The sequence below is a fragment of the Nicotiana attenuata genome, chromosome 1 (assembly GCF_001879085.1).
Source record: "Nicotiana attenuata strain UT chromosome 1, NIATTr2, whole genome shotgun sequence".
Classification (NCBI taxonomy): Eukaryota; Viridiplantae; Streptophyta; class Magnoliopsida; order Solanales; family Solanaceae; genus Nicotiana; species Nicotiana attenuata.
This window is the reverse complement of record NC_031989.1, coordinates 84,795,800-84,812,718: the sequence shown is the minus strand read 5'-3', so window position 1 is coordinate 84,812,718 and position 16,919 is coordinate 84,795,800. Positions and strand designations below refer to the sequence as shown.

Genomic DNA, 16,919 nt, shown 5'->3' with positions numbered 1-16,919 from the left:
AATTCCACCATGGAAGCTGAGTATGTGGCTGCATCTAAGGCAGCAAAAGAGGTTGTTTGGCTCAGGAACTTTTTGAAAGAGCTTAATGTGGTTCCTTCGGTTCAAACACCGATTGTACTTTATTGTGACAATAGTGGTGCAGTTGCAAACTCGAAGGAACCAAGAAGCCATAAAAGGAGTAAGCATATTGAGCGTAAATATCACTTAATTCGGGACATAACTCAGAGAGGTGATGCAAGGTGTTGAAGATTGCGTCAGAGGATAATTTGGCAGACCCGTTTACAAAGAGCTTGGCACAGAAGATTTTTGACAAGCATGTAGAAGGAATGGGTGTTAGAGTAGTAGACGCATGGTTATGAGTCTAAGTGGGAGATTGTTGTGACATACTATTAACCATGCGGTTTAGACATAGTATTTTATTTTATTCTTTATGGAACAATTATTTATTTAATTTTATTCAATTTAATAAAGTACTATTTTAAATAGATCATTTGTTACATGTGTGTCCTTTTAGTTATGTAGTAGACAATTTAGTGTATGGAGTCTTAACTCATGCACAAAAGAATAAATTGTTGGTTCTCATAATTAATAAACTATGTTCACAATCAAAGATATTATTGGACAAAATATCTTAATGATTATAGCACAAGATTATAGTATAATTTATCTTGATTATGGGAGTGGTTTCACTCCGACTTCTTGTACTGATATACTCAGTGTATATTGAACGGACCAAGTAGAGAAAAAATATTTTTGTACTGAATATATAAAACATTTTCTCTAATTCATTAAATGAGCTTATACTCCTAATCTTGATATAATTATTATGATCAACGTAATTTGTTTATTGTTTTGATTTATCAAAAGGTGCGGCTCTATTCAGAGTTAGTGTATGCCTAATAGATTGGACAATAACGAATAACATTTGTGAATACTAATTAGTTGATAGAATCCATGACTCGGTTTTGAGTTTGATGATACCCCTTTATGTAAGCTTATAAGTTTTCATGTGAAAACCCGGCCGGTGGATTTTGTATCACTCACATGAAATAGTTTAAGCGGAATTGTAAATGATTTAATTAGTTGATTAAATTAAATTTTCAGTGATTTAATCTAATTAACTGGTATTTGAGATCTTATCATGGGGAGTTAAAATAAGTGTTATTGAATTTTCGAAATTCATATTGAGGAGTTCAATTGCAGTTTTTTAGTGGAATAAATTGCAATTAATTATAGTAAGAATTAATTCATGCTAATTTCGACTTAATGCTATAATTGGTAGCCTCTTATTATTTCTGTGGTCCCTGGTATACCTATTAAAAACCTGGACAAGACTTGGGTAAAAAGTAACTTGGGAGAAAAGTCATCTAGTAGAGCTGGAGTAGGATTCTACTTGTAAAAGCAGAGTTCTACACGTTTTTGGAGCTGAATTTCGTCCAAAAATAAGTCTATTAAAGGAAGACTAATTTCACCCAATAACCACCTTTTAGAGTTGTATTGTTCTTGCCCACCCAAAAGCAAAATCGTCCAAGGTTTTTACTAGGCATATAGCAGAAGACTGCAGCCCTGGATTCTTGCGGTTTGGAAGATTTGTGCAACGATTTCAAGAGGTTAGTGCTTCTAATCTTGTGATTATAGCATTGTCTAGTTTACATGTATTTGATGCCTGGATTGTATGCTTCCTTCCACTGCGCATGTTCTAACAATTTATTGGCAATATCTTCCGTTTTGTCCAAGTAGGATCCGAAGTATGGGCCTTATGGACCGGAATAAGAGGTTTCAGCTTTTCGGGATATTTAACATAACTAATAATTTTATATTAGAAAAGTTTAAAAATTTTAAACAAATTTGATCGATATTCAACTAAGGGCCCCGTTAATGAGAGCCAATACAAAGCTAACAACCCTGCCCCTTACGAATTTGGTTTCTCTATTAATTTGTATGGGACTGGGGTATGGAAATGGTAACTTCACATGCCTAGGGATGGCAATGGGGCGGGGCGGGTGCGTGGCGGATTTTGTTTGATGCGGGACGGGGCGAGTTTATTCTTATGCGGGTGCGGGGGGAAGGGGGGGGTTAAAATAATTTTAAATTTTTTAAAGCGGGGCGGGGCGGGCTGCGGGTTCAATGCGGGGGAAACCTGACGTACTTGATATCCATCCAATGTTATTTTGGTTAAAATAAACTTAAATAATCAAAATCCATATCTTATACGTACTTGATATCCATCCAGTGATCCAATATGCCACTTGAGAAATCTTAAATGTGATCACAAGCAATGATTTAATAATCACACTTTCCCATGCATGCTAAGTTCACTAATTAATTACCACTTGTTATGACTGAATCTTATGTTTTAAATATTTATTGTTGTTAGTCTTAATTTATACTTTTTCATGCTGGAATATTCTAAAATGTTTAACATTATGTACTGTTATTGTAATAATATTACTTCATACAACTTTAACAAGTTTGATTATTTGGTTTTGGGGTTCTACATATATCCAGTTAGTTTTGAAAATTTTAGTTTCGTATCGTCTTCTATTATTAGTCTTGATATGAATATTTTTCTTTTTGAAGAATGACAATTTTTCTCCGATTGTGTTATCTTCTCAAACTTTTCACATATTCTCAAGTCTTAACAACTACTATAAAATCTAGTTACGTTTGGAGCTCTATATATATTTTCAGAAATTTTTTAAAAATAATTTATATTTAAATTTGATTGCATTTACGTGTCCGTCATTGAAGGGAGAAAATAGTAACGAAATAGAAAATTGAATCAGAACAAAATATAGCATTGATATTAACCAATTTGCATTGAACCCGCATTAATCAATTTGCATAAGTCTCACCAAAATAATATTACATAAGTCAAGATAACATATTAGTAATAGGAAGTGATAGTAACCCAAACTAGTTTGTTTTAGAAAAAAAATTAGAGAAAAAAGAAGAAAAAATTAAGTGGGGCGGGGCGGGCTGAAAACTGAAAAAATAGCTATGCGGGGCGGGTTGAATTTTTTGTAAAACTTTTTGCCAAAACCCGCCCCGCCCCCGCCCCGCCCCACCCCAGTGCCATCCCTACACATGCCTTGGTTTCTTTATTGGCACTGCACAGCTTAGTGTAGGGAAAGAGGGGAAAAACAGAGTTTTTTGGTGCGTTTCTAACGGCTCATCTCACATCATTTTGCTGCTACCCCTACTAAAAAAATTACAAACAAAGCGTCAAACCATTTACTTATGCCTATCTTGTAAAATACTCAAATACTATCAAAATTCCCACTTTACTTTTTTATATTCCTTACAAAAGTTTAATTTTAATCATCTGCTAAGCTTCTGTTTTATGAATTCTACGCATTTCCTTTTTATTTCTTGATCAGACTAATTAATTGATTTTTTGACTGTTCTCACGCATACTAAAAATTTACTACCTTTTAGCATTAATTAATAATGCAATTAATCATATTAACCTTAATTTGCTTATTAGAAATATAACAAATACTACTGGGCTCTTTACTAAAGGATTCTGGATAAAACAAAAAAAGCAAAAATTATGGACCATGGAAAAGGCAAAAAATTAATTAAATTGGACGGGAGGGAGTATTATTCTGTTCATGTACGAAACTAGTTAGCTTCAACATTAATTGGGTTCATTACTCCTCTCATGCAGCTCTGTTGGGACCAACTAAGGTTGGAGTTTGTGATATACATACTGTAGTTGAGTTTTGTGGGCTGAGTCAGAAGAGTTGGAAAAATGAGCATGAACATGTTCGGTTTGAAGGTGGAGGAGGGAAAAGAAGGTCAAAATGGACAGCCATCAGTTGGTCCTGTTTATCGAAATCCAATAGCTAAAAATGGTTTTCCTCCAACTGATCCTCATTTGTCTACAGCTTGGCAACTTTTCAGGTAACATTTTCCCTTCAGCTTAATCCTGATTTTGTGTGAACGTTTCATTTAAAAGCTTAATCTGTTGGAGAATGCACATTTCTATTCTTTTAGTTATGTCTTCAACGAAAACAAGAAAGCAGAGATCCCAAGTCCATTTTACATTTTCTTGTTTACTTTCTCCATTACTTGAAGGAGAGCCTTGGAGCAACCGTAAAGTACGTTGTCTCGTGTGACCTATAGGTCACGGATTCGAGCCATGGAATCAGTAGTCACTGATGCTTGCATTAGGGTAGACTGACTACGTCACACCCCTTGGGGTGCGACCTGCATAAACACGTGCACCGAGCTGCCCTTTCTCCATTAGTTCTGTATCCAAAGTTAGTATAGTGTCAAAGTGAAGCATATATCTTTACTACTACTCTATTTACGTGAATTGAAAGAAAAATATATTCTTTTGATCAACAGAGCAGCTGTTGAAAAATATCCAGGGAATAAAATGTTGGGATGGCGTGATTTTAAGGATGGAAAGGTGGAGTCCAACGTTATCTGGTTTTCTGTCATCCTTTGTACTACTATTTTTCTGAATATACTCACCATCTTATCTCCTTCCTTTTTTTTTAAAAAAAAAAAAATAGTGGGGTCCTTATCTCTGGAAAACATACAAAGAAGCTTATGAAGAGATTTTACAGACTGTATCTGCATTGAGAGCTCATGGTATTGAACCTGTAAGGAATATGCTCACTTAATTAGCATTTGTTATCAATTTAGCTTCATAAGAATGTCACATAAATCAAATACAATACGTAATATTTGCATGTGTAACAGGGTGCTCGAATTGGAATTTATGGATCCAATTGTCCTCAGTGGATAGTAGCAATGCAGGTTTGCCTATGTTTTCAATGATGTGTAAAAATAATGCACTTAATTTTGTCAAAAGAGTTATCCATTCGCATAATTTGATAAGACGATTTAGATTTTGTTTGCAGGCTTGCAGTGCCCACAGCTTTATATGTGTCCCTCTCTATGATACCCTTGGTAAATAATCTTTCCACATATTAAAAAAAGCAACTAAATTATGCTGTTAATATCAAAATTATACATTTAAGTTAGGCAGTTTGTTACCTGAGAATGTTGCTTCTCTCTAATTTCCATGCCTTTCTGGTGATGTAGGACCGGGCGCTGTTAATTTTATTATTGAACATGCTGAGATTGATATCGTTTTTGTTCAAGATAAGAAAGTGAAAGAAGTGAGGATCATCTAAAGCCCCTTAAATGTTTCTTTTCCCTTTACTTGATTTGGATATCTGAGCTATATGATGGTCTCTATTCGATGTTCTCTCTGCAGCTTTTAAATTCGGAGTGCACACATGCTAAACGGCTGAAATGTAAGTCTGCCTCCTATTGGTTGCAGCTGCTAGATTGGCATTCTTTTTATCGAGTTTTCTTGTGGTTGCAGTGGTCGTGTGTTTCACTTCGCTGCAGCAGGAAGAGAAGGATAAGGCAGTTTCTATGGGTATTAAGCCATACTCTTGGAATGGATTCCTCAATATGGTAATTTACTAAAAGTTTCTTTAGTTCATTCTTTTACTTTTTCTCTTCTTTATTTGATCACTATTATCATTGAAATGTCCATTAGCACTATTATATACTGATGGCTGAACATTATTGATAAAGGAAAGGAGAAATTTTTATGCTTTCCAAAGAAAAAAAAAGGGTGACCTTTTCCTTTTCAGGTGGCTTTTAATTTTGAAGAATTTTTTTCATATCCTTTTTTTTTTCAGGGCAAAGATAATCCATCAGAGCCTTCACCGCCGCGGCCATTAGACATATGTACAATCATGTATACTAGTGGAACTAGCGGAGAACCTAAAGGTGTAATATTGACTCATGAAAATATGACTGCATCTGTAACAGGAGTTGATCATTTTATGGAAGAATTTGAAGACAAGGTAAGCGCAAATCCTTTTCCGAGAATTTCAGGTCATCTCTTTCTTAGTATATAGTAAATCTGTGTCTTATCATGATTTCCCTTTCTAAGTTCTCTTTGTAATTGACTTTCATTGCTCTTTATAATTTGTGTTGGCAACCTCTTTGGTCCTTATGATTCTTTTGTATTTTGAGTTAGACAAATCCATACATCAGAAGTGGCAGAATTTTATTGTTCTCTAACTAATCTTTGATCTCTGAATAGATGACGCCGGATGATGTGTACATATCTTTCCTACCACTTGCTCATATACTTGATCGGATGATTGAAGAATTCTTCTTTCATAGGGGTGCTTCTGTTGGCTATTACCATGGGGTAAGGTGTTCGAACTAAATGTGTCACACAAATTTTATGTGTAGTGGGAAACAAGCTTAATATCTGGCTACATTCAATTATAGTTTAAGTGGAGAGAAAATAACACCCCGGGTAATATAAACCAAAAACACAGAGTGAAAGCACACAACATTCATTTATCACCAATTCACCTAGCAAGATTTCCTGTCCAATTTCACCTTTTGCCACTCTATAACTTGATATCTTAATACTATGGTGAGGTCTTAAAATTTTAATTTAATGATTACGGAGACTGATGCTTCTTGTCGTTTTTGTGTTGAAGAATATCAACGAGATACAAGAAGACCTTATGGAGTTGAAGCCAACCTTTTTGGCTGGAGTACCTCGAGTTTATGAAAAGATTCATGAAGGCATGAAATCTTAGTTTTTTCCTGAATTATATAGATGCTATCTGTAAACAATTCGAATGATGCTAATCAAGTTTCAAATTATGATTATCAGGTGTTCTGAAAGCACTTGGAGAACTCAATCCCTTTAGGAGGAGCATGTTCCACATTCTATATAACTAGTACTATTCTGTTTTTGTTTGTTCTATTCAAAATTTTATATTCTATTGTTTGCCAATCCTTTCTGATTCTATCTAAAAAAAACCAGCAAACTCAAATGGTTGAAGCTTGGGTATAAACAGAAGTATGCTTCACCACTTGCTGATCTGCTAGCTTTTAGAAAGGTTGTGTCTTTTTCCTAATTATGTCTCACTTTCTTGTAACCTTTCCTGAAATAATGTATGCTTGTTGTGCCCTGAAGAAACTTCCCTTTTAAGTTTTTCTACTCTTTATATAAGCATTCTTCAGAACTCCTAAAGTAGCAGTAGCATATTCATATATTTTTTAATTTTTTGAAATTACATTGATCTTACTGACAAATTTATTTGGTCTTGTTGTTTAGGTAAAGAATAGGTTAGGTGGACGGATTCGCCTTATAGTCTCTGGTGGTGCTCCCTTAAGCACTGAGGTGGAAGAGTTCTTGCGGGTTACCTCCTGTGGCTTCGTCCTCCAAGGCTATGGTAAATCTAGCTTATTTTTCAGAATCAACAAAAAGGATCTGTTAATATAACTCGATGAACACTCCAATAGACTAGCTGTGACTATTTAGTAGTCAATAAGAGCAATGCGATGCAGAGGAATGAGCTGTCTTACCTCAGTTTTATGTGCCAAAGCATCCACGCTCAGACATAACGTGTCCTTGCATAGTTGCAAGTCAACATGCCTATGTCTCAAATATTATTGTCACTCCAAAACTGAAACTTCTTAAAAGTAGAATTTATCTTTTTTATTAGCTATACTGAATTTTGTTAAGTTTGATGTTGATGGCTAACATTATAACCTATTCGTTCTAACAAGTTATTAACACGCTATATGTAGTTTGCTTCATTGACTTATGCATTATAATCCAAAGTATGTTCTGTAGGTTTGACAGAGACTTGTGGTTTGGCCACCATTGGGCATCCAGATGAAATGAGCATGCTTGGAACTGTTGGTCCACCATTTGTCTTCACAGAGGTACGTTTAGAGGAAGTTCCAGAAATGGGTTATGATCCATTAGGAGATCCTCCCCGGGGAGAGATATGTGTGAGAGGGAGGACTACGTTTACTGGATACTACAGGAATCCAGAATTGACAAGAGAGGCCATCAAAGATGGGTGGTTTCATACAGGTTGATCAGTTTATATTTACTGTATGCTTAAGAATGTTGTTTCCGTTTCACTATGAAATAGTAAGTCTTTACGTTATCCAGGTGACATCGGAGAAATGTTGCCTAATGGAGTTGTAAAAATCATTGATAGAAAGAAAAATGTTATAAAGCTATCTCAAGGAGAATATGTTGCAATGGAATATCTGGAAAAGGTTTATGGTATTGCGCCCATCGTTGAAGATGTGAGAACCATATCATATCATTCGAGTTCATGAAAAGCTTTTCATATTTGAGTTATTATGTTCTTGAGAGCAATGCATTTGTGTACTTACAGATATGGGTATATGGGGACAGCTTCAAGTCCATGTTGGTGGCAGTTGTGGTGCCACACGAAGGGAACGCCAAAAAATGGGCCGATCAAAATGGACACAAGGGTTCAATTCCTCAACTTTGTTCTCTCCAAGAGCTAAATCAACATATTCTCTTTGAGCTGAAAACTGCTGCAGAAAGGAACAAGGTCAGGAATATACAATCTTTAAGTGTTGTTGGAGTAGTACTGTAATAGCGGTTTGAATTATCTAACTTCTATGAAAACAGCTAAGAGGTTTCGAGTGCATCAAAGGCGTGATTCTAGAACCTCAACCCTTTGAGTTTAACCAGGACTTGGTAACAGCAACAATGAAAAAAAGAAGGGAGAGATTGGTTAAGCATTACAAGGTGATGAGTTTTCGGCACACTCTTCTTAACCAGTTCGTCCATTTATTCAGTTCATTAGAATGAGAAAGAATTGGACAATGACCAAATTGATACTCATTATGGCTTTTGCAGGTGGAAATTGATGATCTCTACCAAAGGCTTAATGCAGTACCTAAATGCTAATAACATTTTAGAATGCTGAGGCAGTGCAACTCAGCAATCTGCTGTTTGAACTTATATACATTGAGTTAATGTCTGATATAACATTGATTTGTACGAATAATCTGTCTTACCTTCTGAATTAAGCACTTGAATGAAATCTTTTCGCGGTCACCTCTTTCTCTCATTAGACATACTGCATAAGACTAACCAGACTCGATTATATTTATGCCACAGAATTTGGTTGCATAACACTGAACTATAGCTCTTAAAAGATTAGTCATATCTCAATACCTATGTACAACCGCTTCAGGAATTTATTGTTCATCAATTATGAGGTGTCAGAAACCTACTCGTAACACAAAACAAAAGGAGGTTAATATACTAGGGAGTTGAATATGTGAAGGGTGGTAAGCATTTAACATTTGAGACAATGAGAATCCAGGATTTTAGGGGCTAAAGAGTGTAAGGCCATTTACTTCCATCTAGTGCCCAAGTTTCCCTATTCTCCAACCAGACATAAAGTGTAAGTCTTTTCCTTGCATTTGAATGGAAGAAAGGAATACCTTCGACCTTTTCTTTGTGCACTAATGCTACTATGGTAGGAGAAACAAGTAAGACCCACATTCAGAAATACCTCTTAGTTTCTTTGGGTTTTTTTTCTTCAGAAAAAGAAATTAGTTTGTGCATATCTTAATCATCCCCGTTTAACTCTGGTAGTTTGTGCATGGACCCGTCAGTTAGTTACACAGTCGACTGTTTGACATGCTTTGATTAAGTTCAAAAAGAAATTTGGATAGATTTTTCCACTTCATCTTTGCAGCAGCAACTACCACGAATTTTCATTTATGTAACCGACACTAAATTGTTTGACCCTACAATTTAACTGCTCCCTCGTTTTGCACTTCATTCGACCGAAAAGAGGAAAAAGAGAATGAGAAGATCATGAATCATCTAAGAGATGCCAAGCAATAAAGAAACCTTATCGTTTCAACAAATGCACAAGCAAGGATTTGGCTCATTTCCCAACGAACATGCAAGCTTTTCATGAATCAATGAAAAGCAATAAAGAAACTAGTTTTTTTATTGTCGTGGATATTCACTTTTCTGAAATCAATGCCAAATATCACATTTTCAATGCAGTCTTATCACTCAAGAACTTGCTTTGGAAAAAGAACTGTTGAAAAACTTGACCAACCCTACAGGAAGTCCTTCGAGGTGTTATGCAGGAGCATCCTGTATAAAATGAGTTACTCCTAGCTCAGTTTCCGCCAACTCCTATCCCGAAGATACAAAGCGCCCGGTCCTCTTCTCTTGTGTCGAAGTGTAGTGTAGTGTGGTGAAGTTTTGCCTCACAGAAAGAGTGGGAAATTGGGAGAAAAAAACGAAGAATTTCGAATCTAAAAAAAAAAAGAGATCTTTTTTTCCCCAACGACAAAGGAACTTACAGGCGGGGCATTTTCGGGGACTATGCAGTGGAAGCGCTACGTACATTTGCTTCAATAGAGGAAAGAGCTAAAAGAATTGGTCTGATATATCAGGACATTGGAGGCAAGGAACAAGAAACAGATTACTCCAGCAACAAGAAACAGGTACTAAATCGTTCAGACTGGAACCATACAAACAATTACAGTACATAGTAGATAGTACATCAATCTTTAGCCTATCTTGACTAATTTTGACCCCAGAACTCCCCTGGAGCGTGCATGCTGAGAGGAACTGAAATTATGAAGAATGCATTCATCTTTTGCTCTTGCCTTCATCTTTTTCTCGCTCTCGCTTCTTGTATAACCGCTCAAGAACTCGTTTTGCCTCGCACTGCGGAAAGTTCGCAAGGTCATAGTAATGTGGTGCAATATCAACCAACCTGAAGAAAATATCAAAAAAAGAAAGAGAATAGCAAGGAAAAATTAGTCAACCGTAGGCTATATGATCATAATTAGTTCAAACAATACATTTGTCCATTTGAACAAAAGGTCTGTTGGAAAAAATGTGCTAGTTTCAGCCAATTAACAGTACTCGAGTAGATTCATTACTATCATGATAAATTCAAGAACATCTTGCTGACACGCTCTCAATTTCCAAACAAAGGTAAGAAATTCTAGAAATTGCGACTCAAAAAAGGTTCAGGGCATAAAAGGTTGATTTCTGCTGTAGTCTTGAAGTATCCTCGGACTAGTAGGCACCACTACTTAGACAAAAATAATTATCTTTTTTATTTACAGGACGGTCAACGGGGAGAAGAGAGATGTTCTGAGTCCTAATATAAAAGGAAAGAGAGGCGAAGTACTTGCTAAAGCATCAAGAATCAAAAGATAAAACAAATGATAATTACCATTCACCACGAATATCAGTCACAGTACGGATGAAATTCCTGCTTGTCAAGACGTATTCATTATAGATAACCCATTCTGGCTTATGATCCAGGCAATTTGAAGGATGCAAGTGAACCACCTGTAACAACACAGATAAAAATGACATAATAGTGAGAAATCAATAGCATTATCGCCCATTGAAGCCCTTAATATGAGTTGCTTCCAGAACTAGGTAGATACTTACTTGATTGTCTTTAACAGTCAGATAGTGCCCAGTACGCTCTAGGTGAGCAACCTGCATGAAATATCCAGCTAACATAGCCTTTCTTATGTTTACGTAGTAGTCGCGACTGTTGAAGTCCGTGCTGCATAACTTGAGGTTGAACCTGGCCATTATGCGAGAAAGCTGTTGCCTCACATTGTCAGCTGATTTGAGAGCCCTCTGATTGATGAAATTCTCGTAGCACCATTGAGGGTCTTCCGCTATACCATTACCATCAAAGTCATTATCAGGGTTAGAAGGGTATTCTAAATCTGAATTTGTTTGTTAAGGACATATAATGTCTACAGAGACTGAATACGGATACTTACAGTTCTGCTTGTAGGCATGATACACATTCAGCAACGTCAAATGATCCCCATCTATATGACCGAACCGATTCTTTGCTTCATCTGCAGCTTTCTGAGCCTCCCTAGGCCGGACAAAGCAATTGGGTACTAGAGAAAAAATTGGTTATCACAGGGGAGGCCCACTGTAGGTCAGCAGATGCATAGAGGCGAGACGACACCATTTTCTTCATGAGAGAATACTGAGAAACTGCAACTACCTCCATCAGCACTTACTTAGAAATCTATGGCACATGCCAACCGGGGGCATAGAACCCAGACAAGACAGTTGCTGATGACAACCTAAGAAGACACATGTAAGTAACCCCCACACACATGCACCTGTGTGCACATGTTGTGCAGTTACGCACATGATATCATATGCATAGACAAATGTCTATGCACATGAACAAGAAGGCATGGTGAAGCGGACTGACATTCCCATGCCTGACCAAACTCTGACATAGAACAAAGACGAGACACGACGACCAACAAAAAGGAAGTAAACTGGAAGGAAACCGTACCTGATAGCATGGCGGATATTGAGAGGATTTCATTGGAGCAGTTGAATTCTGAGCTGACAACAAGCATTTTTGCCATCTGAGGATCAAGAGGAAATTCACTCATAATCTCACCCAACCTAGTCAAGTTCCCTTCATCATCCAATGCTCCCAAGTAATTCAAAACCTCCAGTGCTCTCATCAACGTCTCTGGGGCAGGAGGATCCATAAAATCAAAATGAACCAGGTCATCAATACCTAACTTCTTCAAAGTTAGAACTGTATTAGCCAAATTTGACCGAAGTATTTCTGGATAGGTCTGTGGTTGAAGGTCGTTATGGAAACTTTTCTCTGTGTAAAGTCTAAAGCATTTCCCTGGCTGCGTCCTTCCAGCACGTCCTGATCTCTGGTGGGCACTGGCCTTCGAAATAGGAGACACCAACAAAGATTCAACACGCACCCTTGGGTTATAAACTTTTTGTTTAGCAAATCCCGGATCTATGACATACACAATGCCATCAATTGTCAAAGATGTCTCTGCAATGTTGGTTGACACAACAATCTTCCTGCCAGCAGGACCACCCTCCACCACCGGGGGTGGGGCTGATTCAAATATCTTTTGCTGCATAGCTGGGGGAAGTGTAGAATAAAGAGGTACCACTTTAACTGGGCCCACTTGATCACCCAAATTACTAACCTCCTTATTGATTTTGCGACAAGCATCTTCAATCTCCTCTTCTCCGGTAAGGAAAACAAGTATGTCACCAGGAGGTTCACAAGTGTGTATCTGCACCACGGTCCGAATGGCAGCCTCGAGATAATCTCTCTCAGGCTCCTGAGTGTAGAAAATTTCCACAGGATGAAGCCTTCCAGGCACTTTCATGAGAGGCGCACCAAAGAAGTAACCCTGAAACTTCTCTGCCTCAAGTGTGGCACTCATAACAACAAGCTTTAGGTCTGGTCTATTTTTCAGCACCTCTTTAAGAAGCCCAAACAGGACATCTGTTGCCAAAGTTCTTTCATGGGCTTCATCCAGAATGATTACTTTGTAGCGTTCCAATAGAGGATCTGCCATTGCTTCTCTTAAAAGCATACCATCTGTTAAGTATCTGCCACACACAGAAAGAGAGATAAATTACTAATCTCTCACCAACTTGAGAAGGCAAGAAAACATTTTTTGATACGGCTAGATGATATATGCAAACAGATAAATATTTACAAGCTACATTATTAAAGTATCTCAAAAAAGGTTTATCATGTTACAACCTACTTACTTCAAAACAGTTCTAGCACTACTGCAGTCTTCAAAACGGATGCTATATCCAACTTCTTCCCCAATTGCAACATCCATCTCTTCAGCAACTCGACGAGACACGGACATTGCAGCCACCCTCCGAGGTTGAGTGCAACCAATCATATACTTCCGGCGCTTATCAGCCGTCTCAACTTCAACAGCATCTAAAACAAACTGCGGAATCTGTATATACACAAGCAAATCATTTAGAAGCAGCTCGAGAAAAAACAACTTACTCTCCTGCCAAAGAGGGGGCTTTATCATGGGTAACTGAGAAGTGAGAACATAAACATGAACAAACAATTGATGAAGCACACCAAATATAGAAGAACACACGGACTAATAAGGGCTAATTTTGCAAAAACACACAGCATCAAAAGTTTCTTGCTTCAAGGACTTAAAAAGAGCAGGGCAACTAAACTCACAATAATCCACTGGGTTTCAAAGTTGGAAAAGATGGATGCCTGAGTTATAAAGAAAAACCCCAATAGTATCTAATCCTTGTAACAGATTACTGGAGAATGAGACAAAGCTAATTTCTTATTTAAAAATTGCCAGGTATTATTACTTTTTTTTCATCTTTGTTGTCAAGAGAACCTAGTTATGCAGGGATGGAAAATTATAGCCAGGTTGACAGCTAGGCAAAAAAAGTCAATATCAAATCCTGTAAAGATTGACTATAGCAGAACCAACTTTCTTAGGGACGTAGATTGTTTTATGCTAATTGGATAGTTAGACCTAATACCAAGTTTTGCACAAACCTATATCATAATAAGCTTCAATCAGCTACACCTCAATCCTGAACTAGTTAGGGTTGGCTATGTACATACTCTATATTCATAATACTCTATTTGCACCCATTACATTCCTATATTTCTTGCACCACCAAAAAACGAAAGAAACTGTATAAAGAGTCAGGGAATCGAATACAGAGCAACATTGCTAGAATATATCATTCTATTCTATCACACTGAGTAAACCCAAACAGTATCGAACGCCGTGCAATATATTACTAGAAAAACGAACTGTCACGTCTAATTTTCAGGTCCAGAATAGCCAAGCAAATCAATCAATCAACTCAGCCAGAACCCCAAATTAGTTTAGCCCAGGAATATGAATCTTCTAAACATTTGGGACCAGATAACTCCTTGTAAATAATTTCTGTTCTAAAGCAAAATACAGGTGTTTTTGTGTTGAATGAATATACTTTTCAGAAGAAAAGTTATCTCACTACCTACCATCTCAAAAATTTAGAAAACATAAGCAACAAAAGTCACTTTTCCCCTTTTAATGGAAAATATAATTCAAAGAACATATTACTTGGTGTTTGGTTGCTAGAGAATGACTTAATTTTTTCGCTCCATACCAAACACACCTAAATGTTAAGTATGCCTCAATTCCAACTAGTTGTCAATCAAACTGTAAATAACTATTAGCAAATGAAAAACGAGGTTAAGACAGTAGAATTACTAACCTGAGTGGTTTTACCACTACCGGTTTCACCAACCAAAATTAGGGTTTGATTAGATTTTAAAGCCTGTAAAAACTCCTCCTTTTGATGCCAAACCGGAAGAGTCTTCCTTTTCTCCAATATCTCATAGAATCTCTGTGAGTAAGGCTTCCCGTTCCACTTATTAATCGACGGCGTCATGCTACCGTTCACGCTTCCAACATTCACTTTCTTCGCTGGCGTCTCATCCACCACATCAAACAAGCTTACTTTCCTCTTCCGCTCCGTTCCCATCCAGAATATCTAAAATCCAGAACGAATTTTGGAGTCTCCAATGAAACAATTGCAGGGACCGGGAGGAAATCGGAGAATACGCGACTAGGATTTTAGGTTTCCGGTCGAAAGAGGGACTAGGGTTTGAGATTGTGGAATGGATATATAGTGGAGAAACTTTCTCGCTTCTGTTTGTAAACTTTCACTGAATTATTTCAGACTTCTAAAAAGGTTTCGCGGGCTTAGGCCCATCCATTGTTTTCGGCCTCTTTATTATTGTGTATACCTTTGAATTGGGGTTTTGACACAGTTACCCACAAAAACAAAATTATTTACCCTTGTCTATCCATTTGTTTTTCTACCCATAAACTAGTTACATTTTCTACCCATAGTAGGTTTTGTGGGCATTTTCCTCTTTATTCTTCAATTCTTTTTTATTTCTATGCTTCTTTTCTTTTTTTTTCTTTTCTCCTTTTCTTTTTACTCGTTTTCTTCTTATATTTTTCTTTTTTCCTGTTCTAATTTCATTTAACTTCTTTTTTTTTATATTCCTTTTCTCTTCATAATCTAATTTCATATACTATTTTTACTATTTTTTATTATTCTTTTTTATATATATATTATTACTAGAGAAAAATCAAATTGTGTACCAATTAAATGTAGCTAATACAACCAAAAAATATTAACTAACATTTGATACCAGTATAGTATATAGTTATACCAACAGGGTATACAATTGTACGTAAAGAGTTAAAAAAAGTTTAATTCAATTATTAAACTGAAATAATATCAATTGTCAATAAAAAAATTTAAAAAATTCTAAAAGGATCTAATTGTAAGAGTATACCGTTACATATATAGCATACTATAATTTTTTTTATTTTTGCATTTTCACTTTGCTGCTCACGCTAGGTAAAAGCTTAAAACAAATTAAAAGGGAAAAGGCAAGTGAATTTACGGGTAATAAGTATACTATTATAGTATATTGTATACTTTTACAGCATATTGTTACAATATCTTGCATATTATTACAGTATACCATAACAATATATTTGTATACTATAATGGTATACTGTTGTAGTATAACTATATACTCCTATAGTATTTTAGTATACTGTAGCGGTATACTATTAGGTAACAGTGTTTTTCTTCGATTATTACTATAGTTGTGTTCTTCTTTGATTTTCAACTAAAAATTTCGATCTCAATCACCTCAAATCAGCTCTAAGTCACGACCAAACTGACTCAACATTTAGTTACAGTTGCCAATCGATATTTTAATCATGCCAGTCAAAATCTAATCAAACAATTACAAACTCGACAAATGCAATTTATGATTTTCAAGTTTCAAGGTCTTCCAATGGTTGATCTAATTTTTCTTACAATAAATCACTATGAACTTCTCAAAAGATATTAGAAATAATTATTTGTAACACTGCACGTACGAAATAGTTATTTTGCTTATCATTAAACCATATCAAATTTCACTCATTAAAATCACAATAAAAAACTGTGCAGTGACTCGAACAAACACAAACACTACGAGAAAATATGAGATATGTAAGACGGAGATAGTATTTTGTTGCTGGAAAAAGAAACAGGAAGAAGGGAAAGGGGAAAGGGAAGCTTTAAGGAGGAGAGAGGTTGGTAAGGCAATTGAGAAATGGGTGGACGAGTAATAATTTTGGTTGGCTTAGGTAGGTATAGTAATTACTATTAAAATGGGTAAAACCGGGTTATTATTTTGGGTTTAGTGGGTAGT

The 16,919-nt window shown here is 36.3% G+C and overlaps 2 protein-coding genes across 3 annotated transcripts; one reads left to right on the top strand and one right to left on the bottom strand.

Moving 5' to 3' along the window:
- Positions 3,604 to 8,893, top strand: LOC109229951 (long chain acyl-CoA synthetase 1-like). Its single transcript, XM_019395494.1, has 19 exons — positions 3,604 to 3,906; positions 4,354 to 4,417; positions 4,524 to 4,613; positions 4,714 to 4,770; positions 4,875 to 4,923; positions 5,059 to 5,135; positions 5,234 to 5,273; positions 5,345 to 5,439; positions 5,670 to 5,837; positions 6,080 to 6,190; positions 6,492 to 6,579; positions 6,671 to 6,737; positions 6,824 to 6,899; positions 7,118 to 7,235; positions 7,640 to 7,885; positions 7,967 to 8,106; positions 8,199 to 8,381; positions 8,462 to 8,581; positions 8,693 to 8,893. Exons 1-19 carry the CDS (start codon positions 3,755 to 3,757, stop codon positions 8,741 to 8,743), a joined length of 1,992 nt encoding a protein of 663 aa, XP_019251039.1. The 5' UTR covers positions 3,604 to 3,754; the 3' UTR covers positions 8,744 to 8,893.
- Positions 10,191 to 15,367, bottom strand: LOC109229942 (probable pre-mRNA-splicing factor ATP-dependent RNA helicase DEAH2). Of its 2 annotated transcripts, XM_019395484.1 has the most exons (7): positions 14,909 to 15,363; positions 13,415 to 13,617; positions 12,165 to 13,249; positions 11,626 to 11,751; positions 11,279 to 11,517; positions 11,055 to 11,173; positions 10,191 to 10,586 (listed from the first exon to the last, which is right to left on the bottom strand). In XM_019395484.1, exons 1-7 carry the CDS (start codon positions 15,176 to 15,178, stop codon positions 10,460 to 10,462), a joined length of 2,169 nt encoding a protein of 722 aa, XP_019251029.1. In that variant the 5' UTR covers positions 15,179 to 15,363; the 3' UTR covers positions 10,191 to 10,459. The 2 variants fall into 2 exon arrangements, with proteins under 2 accessions (XP_019251029.1, XP_019251035.1); XM_019395490.1 differs by lacking the exons at positions 10,191 to 10,586; positions 11,055 to 11,173; positions 11,279 to 11,517 and having other exon boundaries at positions 11,635 to 11,851; positions 14,909 to 15,367.

Excerpts from the sequence above, each read along its gene's own strand:
- LOC109229942 (XM_019395484.1), bottom strand. The coding sequence starts at position 15,178 with ATGGGAACGGAGCGGAAGAGGAAAGTAAGCTTGTTTGATGTGGTGGAT. Across the intron at positions 11,518-11,625 it reads TCATGCCTACAAGCAGAACT|CGGAAGACCCTCAATGGTGC; the intron begins GTAAGTATCCGT and ends GTAATGGTATAG. Across the intron at positions 10,587-11,054 it reads ACTGATATTCGTGGTGAATG|GTTGGTTGATATTGCACCAC; the intron begins GTAATTATCATT and ends TATTTTCTTCAG.
- LOC109229951 (XM_019395494.1), top strand. The coding sequence starts at position 3,755 with ATGAGCATGAACATGTTCGGTTTGAAGGTGGAGGAGGGAAAAGAAGGT. Across the intron at positions 4,418-4,523 it reads GTGATTTTAAGGATGGAAAG|TGGGGTCCTTATCTCTGGAA; the intron begins GTGGAGTCCAAC and ends AAAAAAAAATAG. Across the intron at positions 5,136-5,233 it reads AAGATAAGAAAGTGAAAGAA|CTTTTAAATTCGGAGTGCAC; the intron begins GTGAGGATCATC and ends TTCTCTCTGCAG.